At 37.9% G+C, this 11248-nt stretch overlaps 1 protein-coding gene across 1 annotated transcript; it reads left to right on the top strand.

The window, feature by feature from the left end:
- Positions 1–6742: 6742 nt before the first annotated feature.
- LOC115695109 (uncharacterized) lies at positions 6743–7468 on the top strand. Its single transcript, XM_030622199.1, has one exon. The coding sequence runs from the start codon at positions 6743–6745 to the stop codon at positions 7466–7468; it is 726 nt and encodes a 241-aa protein (XP_030478059.1).
- The last annotated feature ends 3780 nt before the right edge of the window (positions 7469–11248 follow it).

Genomic DNA, 11248 nt, shown 5'->3' with positions numbered 1-11248 from the left:
ATCAAGTATACTACATAAGCAAGAGAGTGATCGAAGCTAAAATTTAATACCTGCTCATGGAAAAGCTGACATACAACTTACTCTTTGCATCAAGATAGCTAAGGCTGTACTTCCAAGCTCACCAAATAAGAGTGTACACTGACCAACCATTGAGGTACGTCTTACAAAAACCTAAAGCATCTGGTCGACTACTTAAGTGGGACATCAAACTTGGCTAATTTGAGATCACATACAAACTAAGAGTGGCCATAAAAGGCCAAGCTCTTGTAGACTTTGTGGCTGAATGTATAAGCATATCTCTTGAAATCTCTCAAGTTTCGGGATAAAAGTAAGAGCAAGAGAATAAGCGAGGGCAAGAGGAGCAACAAGAACCTAAAGAATCAACATGGAAATTACATGTTGATGGAAGCTTCACTAACCAACAATCTGGTGCAGGCGTTGCGCTCAAAACACTTTGAGGACAACAACTACACGGAGCAATCAAATTTGACATTAAGGCCTCTAAAAATGAGGCTAAATATGAAGCCCTAATCACTTGCCTCATGCTGGCGCGTAAAGTATAAGCTGACCACCTAGACATATACAGTGATTCTCAACAAGTCGTAAATTAAGCTCTAGGTGAATACACAACTCGAGGTGAAAAAATGGTAGCCCATTTGAGTACGATCCAAGACTTGCTAAGTCAACTAAAAGGCTACACAATAATGCAGATCCCCAGAGAAGGGAATGCAACAATAAATGAAAGTCCAACCCAATTTTTACCCATATGACGTGGCATGTCCGCATGGGCAAGATTGATGCCACATGGAGTACAGCTTGTCAGCAAGGAGGCCAAGTCATCATGTAAAATGTATCAGTTCAAAAGGAGTCCAAATACTTAAGCGTGACAAAGAGACCATGAATTGGCCAACTTAAGGGGTCTGGCCGACCCTATTAACAGCATAGGTCGACCAGCATCAAGCAAAGGAAAGGACAACCAACGTCCTTCCTAACAGGCACATTTTATGCTTCTGCAGCTTTCAACGTGGACAACACTTCTAGTTAGAAATTGGACCTGAAAGACCCACAAAAATAGGACATAAACTTCAGTTATTTACCTATTCTTGGGGACTAATTACTATGTTATTTATTTATTATTTTAATGTGTAACGAATAGGGGATATCTCTCATTTTAAAGGATATCAACCTTTCATCTCTTGTAAGCTCTTATATAAATAGCACTAAACTAAACATATTCTCTAACTTTTGAGTTCTAAGTGCTCTAAAGCTCTATGTTCTAAAGCCCTAGCTCACTCTCTCTCTCTCTTTCTCCCCCTCTCTCACTCTCTCTCTCCCTCTCTCACTTCTACACGCCCCTAGCAGTATAGAAGAGACTAAATCTGTCACATCTCACCCACTTGAGATTCGCCCTTTGATTCTTACTATGGTAATCTTAAGAGAGCCACTATCGAATCCCTAACTCTTTAAATCTGAGTGGTATTATCTCTAATATCAATACAACCAAAAGTATGTCACTACGCGCTATTTACGGGACTTGAATCTCTATAAAATATTTCATCTTTTTCATTTACTTGTTCTTATTGTGTACACGTGGTGATATCCCTCATAAATATGCCTCTGTTGTCGGTTTGCCAAATCAAAGAGTAGTATTGTTTACCGAGTTTTTGGAAGCCGAATAATTTTAGAGCTTAAGAAAGTAATGAAGGAATAAATAATGCAATAATGAACAAGATATTTTTACGTGGTTCAGGCGTTAACTATCCTTAGTCTACCAGTCCATTTTATTAGGCTCTATTGCCGGTGATCCTTTACACAAATGCAAAACAATGGACCTTTTTCCTATTCCACTGTGTTCCTCTTGAAGAAGAGGAAGCTAAGTAGGAATATTCTAGAGTTAGTAGTGGGGTTACAGGAATTTGTTTTCTTGATGAAGAATGGATCTCCAATCTCTAGGTCGAGGTTCAAAGAACAGGTCCCAATCCTTCTCATGTGCTTTCCTTGGAGTATTAATAGGCCAATTCCATTACATGGGCTACCTTGGATGGATCTTCATAGGGATGAACTCCCACCGTTGGATTGGTTTGTGGCACATTTTCCATATGGTCTTTACCGATGTTAGATTGTACTGGCTGTACCGGCGAGGCTTTGGATGGACATAACCTCAGGGCCACTCTCATTTGAATTTCCCTCGTCCATCGTCGTCAGATTTCTTATCACAGTACACAAGGATGCGCATGCTCTGCATGGTAGCATGGCATGGGAGACAACCTCTAACATCGTACAGGAAGAAAGGCACGGTTAGTGGGCCCGTAGCCTCGCAATCACGGGCTGAACTTTCGCGGGTCAAAGGCGTACCCTAGACCGATGCATCCCTATGGAAGGTCCATATTCCTCGTGGGAGAAAAGAGTCCCATCCTCTAGAATGGAGAGAAATGTTAGCTCACGGACATCTCTCTCATGCATGCATATCTCTATCTTCAGCTCTCAATGAATGCACCAAAAAGTTTACCAAGTTTTTCGGAAACTGAATAATTTTAGAGCTTAAGAAAGTAATGAATGTATAAATATGCAATAATGAACAAATGATTTTTACATGGTTCAGGCATTAACCATCCTTAGTCCAGGAGTCCATTTTGTAAGGTTCTTTGGTCGGTGATTGTTTATATAAATGCAAAACAATGGACCTTTCTCCTATTCCACCGTGTTCCTCTTGAAGAAGATGAGGAAGCTTAGTAGAAATATTTTGGAGTAAGTAGCGGGGTTACAGGAATGTGTTTTCTTGATGACAAATGGATCTCCAGTCTCTAGGTCGAGGTCCGAAGAACGGGTCCCAATCCTTCTCTTGTGCTTTCTTTGGAGTATTTATAGGCAGACTCCATTGCATGGGCTACCTTGGATGGATCTTCATAGGGATGAACTCCCATCGTTGGATTGGCAGCTGGCACATTTTCCATGTGGTCTTTACTGATGCCAGATTGTACTAGCTGTACCAGCGAGGCTTTGGGGGCTCGTCACCTCAAGGCCACTCTAATTTGAATTTCCCTCGTCCCTAGCTGTTGGATTGCTTAGCACAATACACAAGGACACGCATGCTCTGTATGGTCGCATAGCGTGGGAGACAACCTCTAACATAGTACATGAAGAAAGGCACGATTAGCAGGCCCATAGCCTGGCATACGCGGGCTGAACTTCCGCGGGTCAAAGGCGTACCCTAGACCAATGCATCGTGGTGGAAGCTCCATATTCCTCGCAGGAGCAATGGGTCCTGTCTTCTAAATTGGAGAGAGTTGTTAGCTCACAGACATCTCTCTCGTGGCCTGCACTTGGAAAGACTTCTCTTGCGCAGACCTGTTGAGCGAGGTTAATGCAGTTATCTTCCCGAAGCGCGAAGTGAGACACGTATGCGTCTTAAAAAAATAGTGGAGTGATTAGTTAAAATGACATAAGTGTAATAAAATATCAAAAGAGTTTTTTTGGTTAATTTTTATTTTTTAAAAAAGAAAAATGAGTGTTTTAATTGATTGTGTAATTTTTTAAAAAATATGAGTATTTTTTTACATCAATCAAACATAACATTAAATGAGTAGTAATAATATACTACATTTTAGTAGCCATGAACCCCTCTTATATGCACAAAATGCAATAAGACCTATTTTATTTTTAAATTTCTACAAATAGAATATATTTTTAAATCTCCACAGCTAAAGAGTCTTATATATTATATATTATAGCAGATAGTAGAGACTGAACATTGGAAAATAGACTGATTTCTAAATTTTTTGACAATAAGTTACGGCACATGTTTATATGATCTTATCTTTGACTAACTGTAATATTATTCAACTTCTAATATACGCGAAGATGACGCTAAGTTTGAAAACTTATAAATTTCTCGTTGTGGCATAATTACCGAATGACTACATGTAAAATGGAAATAATTCCACAAAACAGAAAACGCAAATACAGAGCATTCACCAACAACATAAATTAATATTAAGTCATGCTCTGAATTCCTTGCAAGAAAAGAGTCTCACAAGTCGGCTCTTTTGATATCAGTTGTCAATTCCTTAATTTTCTCTTTTTTTTTAAAAAACAAATATATATATATATATATATATCATATATATATTTGCTTAACATAACTTGGTCGATGAGCACCCTTTTTTTTTTTTTTCCTATGATGTTTTAATTTTTGTAATAATTGTATTTTTTGTTTTGTTTAATTTTAATATACCTTTCTATACTATCTTACAATTTATTTCTATAATTTTTTTAATCTTATATATGTTAGTAGCTTATTCAATAAATTAATGAATATTTAATAACTTATAAATTCAAATGCATTATCATTTCAAAAAAAACAAAAAAAAATCAAATGCATTAATATAGACAATCACCGGTAAATTAAATATCTCTATTTTTAATATAAGTCATTTTTTTTTCCTTTTTTCTTGGTATTTATTTTTAAAGGACAAATATATAAGGGCTTTCTTTTTTTTTTTTAAATAATAAGTACACACAATCACATTGTATATAATAATTCAAGATAATTATTTTCCACAACTCTATCAATATAAATTAAAATGTCTTATTTATTTTTTGTTTTTATTTTTATTTTTCTTATTATTTATTTTAAAGGGTACATATATAAGCTTTTTTTTTCAATAATAATAAGTTATACACACAACTATATATATTTTATATAATAATTATTCAAGTACAACTCTATTAATTAATACAAATTAAAAAATCTTATTTGTTTTTTATATCTAAATTTTTTTAAAAAGACATATAAAGTTTTTATTCATATAATAATAGATTATATGTAATAATTTATACACACAGACATGACACACAAATGATTTTTTTTTTTTCATAACACTAAAATTAGAAGTTCACATTGATTTCTATTCACCATTTCTTCTTCAAAAAAATTTGTACTTAAGAGTTTCATATTGTATTAAATTTATTCTCCATTTCATCAAAAAGAAAAAATTGTACACTTAAAAATTTTACATTATATGAAATTTATTAAATACAAAATAAATATATATATAAATATTTTGACTCTACAATTTGAAACGTGGTTACTAAAGAATGAATAACATATAAGACTAGAATTATAGAGTGTTTGGTCTTTGTTAATACATGTAATATACATGCTATTAATATTAAACTACTTAATATTAGTTGGTTATTCAGTTATTCTGTTAAGGCATATTGTTAGAGTTTAGTTATTTTGGGTTGTAATTGTGAACCTTTTTATTCATTTAATACAATTTACAACAACAGAGTCTTTTGCTCTGCTTCTTTCTCTTTGGGTTCTTGTTTTCTCACATGGTATCAGACGTAACCTTGCCATTCTCCATGGCTAGACCTTCAACAAGATCTCAGAATGGTATTCCACCACCTACTACAGATCACCCTCCATCGGAAAATCCCGATGTTACTTCTGCCCCTGCAACTGATCCCGTTGCTGACTCTCGTCGGATCAATTCAAGATCCAGATCTCACAACACCACCGACAATAACGTTGATGACCCTGATCATCAATCTCCAAGAAATGAAGCGATACCAGTCTCCAATTGCAGGTCTCATGATCGCAACACCAACGACGACGTCTCAAGCCCCTTCTTCCTCAGCTCCAGTTATCACCCTGGACTGGTCCTCGTGTCCACCGTTCTCACTGGAATCAACTACCAATCCTGAAAGCGTGGCATCACAATAGCTCTTGCTGCGAAGAACAAAATTGCCTTCGTTGATGGCTCAATTCCACGACTTGAATCTGGTAACTCTCTTCTCCCATCTTGGTTGCGTTGTAACAATATGGTTATGTCCTGGTTGGTCAATTATGTTTCACCTGAAATAGCTCAAAGTATTATGTACTTTGATCAAGCCACTGATATGTGGCAAGACCTAGCTGAAAGGTTCAATAAGGGCAGTGGACCCCATATTTTCCAGCTCCAAACCCAGCTAACTCGTCTCCAACAACGTGACCATTCCGTCACCTCTTATTTCACGAAACTCAAATCCCTATGGGAAATTGCAGGTCTCATGATCGCAACACCAACGACGACGTCTCAAGCCCCTTCTTCCTCAGCTCCAGTTATCACCCTGGACTGGTCCTCGTGTCCTTCGTTCTCACTGGAATCAACTACCAATCCTGAAAGCGTGGCTTCACAATAGCTCTTGCTGCGAAGAACAAAATTGCCTTCGTTGATTGCTCAATTCCACGACTTGAATCTGGTAACTCTCTTCTCCCATCTTGGTTGCGTTGTAACAATATGGTGATGTCCTGGTTGGTCAATTATGTTTCACCTGAAATAGCTCAAAGTATTATGTACTTTGATCAAGCCATTGATATGTGGCAAGACCTAGCTGAAAGGTTCAATAAGGGCAGTGGACCCCATATTTTCCAGCTCCAAACCCAGCTAACTCGTCTCCAACAACGTGACCATTTCGTCACCTCTTATTTCACGAAACTCAAATCCCTATGGGAAATTGCAGGTCTCATGATCGCAACACCAACGACGACGTCTCAAGCCCCTTCTTCCTCAGCTCCAGTTATCACCCTGGACTGGTCCTCGTGTCCACCGTTCTCACTGGAATCAACTACCAATCCTGAAAGCGTGGAATCACAATAGCTCTTGCTGCGAAGAACAAAATTGCCTTCGTTGATGGCTCAATTCCACGACCTGAATCTGGTAACTCTCTTCTCCCATCTTGGTTGCGTTGTAACAATATGGTGATGTCCTGGTTGGTCAATTATGTTTCACCTGAAATAGCTCAAAGTATTATGTACTTTGATCAAGCCACTGATATGTGGCAAGACCTAGCTGAAAGGTTCAATAAGGGCAGTGGACCCCATATTTTCCAACTCCATACCCAGCTAACTCGTCTCCAACAACGTGACCATTCCGTCACCTCTTATTTCACGAAACTCAAATCCCTATGGGATGAGCTGAAAGAATTTCAGCCTAATACTACATGTTCTTGTGGTGGAATGAAGCAATTTCTTGATTACTATAATCAAAACAAAGTCTTGGAATTCCTCACTGGTCTAAACGAATCCTATGCTTCGGTTCGCGCCCAAATATTGATAAATGAACCAATATCGAACCTATCTCGGGTCCTTGCTATGATAGTTCAAGAAGAACGTCAACACACTCTCGGATCTTCGGACAACCCACCCCTTGCCTCTTCAGTTTGCCCACCATCTACAAATCCCCCTAGAAACAAAAAACCCCGTCCTTCTTGTTCTCATTGTGGCAAACTAGGCCACCTTGTGGATAAATGCTTTTTCATCCATGGTTTGCCACCTGGTTATGGAGACAAAAAAAAGGCGGATAAAGGCAAGGCTCAAGCCAATCACACTTCCTCTAAACATTCTGCAGATCACACAACAGCCCCCAATATCCCTGCTGATCTTACATCACAATGTCAACAGTTAATTTCCCTCCTCAGCTAGTAGCTCAGTCAAGCAAATCCAACTGCTGAAAACACTCCTGCTGCTTCGAATATGGCTGGTAATATCATCTCACAACTTTCTTTTGATTTTATTCTTGATAGTGGTGCCACCCACCATATGTGTTCAAATATATCTTGTTTTACATCTTTCAATAACACATCATTTCCCAAACATGTGGTTTTGCCTACTGGTGGGTTGGTACAAGTCACAAAATGTGGTACAGTTTGCATTAATAACTCTCTAGTTCTGCATAATGTTCTATATGTGCCTAACTTCTGAATAAACCTCTTGTCTATCAATGATTTAGTTTCCAATACACCCAACAATGTTCTCTTTAAAACTAATTCATGCATTATACAGGATCCTTCTCTCGGAAGGTGGTGATTCGGATAGCTAAGAGATATGACAAATTGTACCTCATCTCTCAAGATAAACCACTTGCTGCTGCCTCCAGTCAATCTCATTTCGATTTACATACATCAAATGTAAACCAATGGCACAATCGCCTTGGTCATCCATCATTGTATATTTCGAATTCTTTCAATAAAAAGATTGATAATTCTTTCATTCCCAATTCTAATACCTACTGTCATATATGTCATTTAGCTAAACAAAAGAGACTCCCTTTTGTCTCCAATAATAATTTTGCGATGACAACTTTAGACTTAGTTCATATGGATATATGGGGACCATTTCAAATAATAAGTATAGAAGGTTATAGGTATTTTTTGACCATTGTTGATGATCATTCCCGTTTTACATGGACTTACATGCTAAAAGCAAAATCTGATGTTAAGACTATCATACCAGATTTTTTTAACATGGTTTGCACTCAATTTTCCAAATCCATAAAGGCTATCAGATCCGACAATGCCAAGGAATTAAATCTCACTTCGTTTTATGCCTCAAAGGGCATAATTCACTATCATTCACGTGTTGAAAAACCACAACAAAAACTCTGTGGTTGAAAGAAAACATCAACACATATTAAACATTGCTCAAGCTTTAAGTTTTCAATCACATTTACCATTGACCTATTGGTCTTATCTCATTTCTACTGCCACTTATCTCCTCAACTGCACTCCTTCTAAACTCCTCAAAGGTCTTACATCCTTTGAAACACTTTACAAAAGAGGCCCCAACTATGATCACCTTAGATCATTTGGTTGCTTGGCATATGGATCCACATTAGAGTCCAAACACCATAAATTTTCTCCTAGGAGTCGGGAATCTATATTCATTGGATATCCTATGGGAATGAAAGCTTACACTCTATTGGACATTGCATCCAAACAAATTTATATTTCCCGTGATGTTGTGTTTCATGAACAAATTTTCCCTTTTACTAACACCACATCATCTCAGGAAATAAACAATTTTTTCTCCCCATCCGTGTTACCAAACAAGAAACCATTAACACAAACACAGCCAAATGCTGCAAATATTTACAAGACTCATTTTCTTGATGATTTCCCTACCATACAGGATCAACATCCTGCTGTGATAAACACAATGGCTACTGATGCAGCCAACAAAAAACCGCTGATGCAATCAACATACCTACTGCTACAGCACCCACACTAGCCACTGATGCAGCCAACAACATCCCTGCTGCAAAAAAAAAACACCTACTGCTACAGCACCAACAATGGATACTGATGCAGCAAACAACCCCTTTACTGATGCAGTAAAAACACCTACTGCTAAGGCTCCAACAACCGCTTCTGAAAAAGCCAAAACACCAATCATTGTCTCTAATCTGAGTATCTCTAAACCATCTCAAAAGGTAGCTAACAAAAATCCAAGTCTCACTACCTCAACCAAAGGCCGCATACTCACAAAACCATCTCATTTAAAGGATTATGTATGTCATGTGTCTTCCACAGCCTATCCAATTGAATCTTTTTTATCATATATAAAACTGAACCCTCAGTTTCGTGCTGCTGTCTTAGCCGCATACACACAGAATGAACCAAAAAATTATGAAGAGGCATCTCAATTAAGACATTGGCTTCAGGCATGGATTGTGAGACACAAGCCCTTGAAAATGTAAAACTTGGATTATAAAAAAGCTACCCCTTGGCCACAAAGCCATCGGTTGTGAGTGGGTATACAAAGTTAAATACAATGAAGTTGGTGAAGTTGTGAGGTTCAAAGCCCTGGTAGTTGCTAAGGGCTTTAACCAAAGAGAAGGAATTGGTTTCTCACAAACCTATGCACCCGTTGCTAAATTCAATACTCTGAAAACTTTCCTTGCCTTAGCAGCTATCAATAATTGGACCATTCACCAATTAGATATCAACAATGCTTTTCTTCATGGAGATCTTCACGAAGAAGTCTACATGAAGATACCTTCGGGATACAATGCTCCTCCAAACACCATTTGCAAGTTAAATAAGAGCATTTATGGTCTTAAACAAGCCTCCCGACAATGGTACGCCAAACTTAGTACCACCCTCATTAAGGATGGCTTTCAACAATCTCAATCTGACAATTCCCTCTTTATTAAACGCTCTTCCTCGTTTTTTATGGTTGTCCTTGTCTACGTTGATGACATGATTATTGCTAGCAACAATGCTACTACAATAACCAACTTCAAACACAACTTAGACACCCAGTTCAAATTAAAAGATCTTGGAAAACTTCATTTTTTCCTTGGTCTTGAAGTGGGCCGAACTAAAGAAGGCATATTCGTCTCACAAAGAAATTTCACTTTGCAATTACTAAATGACACCGAGCATTCTGGCACTAAACCTGCCTCTACCCCCATGGATGTCAACTTAAAACTTAGCAAAGACAAAGGGACCCCTTTACCCGATCCAACTCTTTACCGTAGTCTAATTGGTAAGCTTATTTACCTTACCATTACTAGACCCGACATCTCTTATGCAGTGAATCATCTCAGTCAATTTTTGGCTTGTCCTCGGCTTCCTCACTTACATGCCACAAATCGTATTTTGCAATATCTCAAAAAGACTCACGGACAAGGGTTATTCTTTCCTTCTAATGCAGTCCCCACCCTCACGGCATATGCAAAAACTAGCTTATCTCCAGCAAATGTTCAAGTTTCCTTCTTTGCTGATGCCGATTGGGGTAGCTGCCAAGATACCCAAAGATCAATCTCTAGATATTGCATCTTTTTTGGCAAATCTCTGGTTTCATGGAAATCAAAAAAACAACAGGTAGTCTCCCGCTCCTCTGTTGAAGCCGAATACCGCGCTATGGCAAATGCAACCTCTGAACTCACATGGCTCCTTGCCTTACTCAAAGACTTTGGCGTCTCCCACAGCACACCAGCCAACATGTATTGCGACAACACTGCAGCCATCCACATCAGTGAAAATCCGGTGTATCATGAACGCACGAAATATGTGGAAATAGACTGTCACTTCATACAGGAAAAAGTTCAGCAAGGATCTCTCAAACTTATCCATGTGCCTTCTCAATAGAACTTAGCAGACATCTTCAACAAGCCTTTACTTCCAAATCACTTTTCTACCTTAGTCTCCAAGATGGGTGTACTTAACATCTACACTCCATCTTGAGGGGGGCTATTAGACTACTTAATATTAGTTTGTTATTCTGTTATTCTATTAAGGCATATTGTTAGAGTTTAGTTATTTTGGGTTGTAATTTTTAGCTAAGACTACTTAGCTGTATCGCCTATATAAGGCCTCTGTAAAAAACCTTTGTTATTCATTCAATACAATTTACAACAACAGAGTCTTTTGCTCTGCTTCTTTCTCTTTGGGTTCTTGTTTTCTCACAATTAGTTTAACT

The sequence above is a fragment of the Cannabis sativa genome, chromosome 6 (genome assembly GCF_029168945.1).
Source record: "Cannabis sativa cultivar Pink pepper isolate KNU-18-1 chromosome 6, ASM2916894v1, whole genome shotgun sequence".
NCBI lineage: Eukaryota > Viridiplantae > Streptophyta > Magnoliopsida > Rosales > Cannabaceae > Cannabis > Cannabis sativa.
Note: the sequence above shows the minus strand (reverse complement) of the source record. Positions and strands in the feature narration are given on the sequence as shown.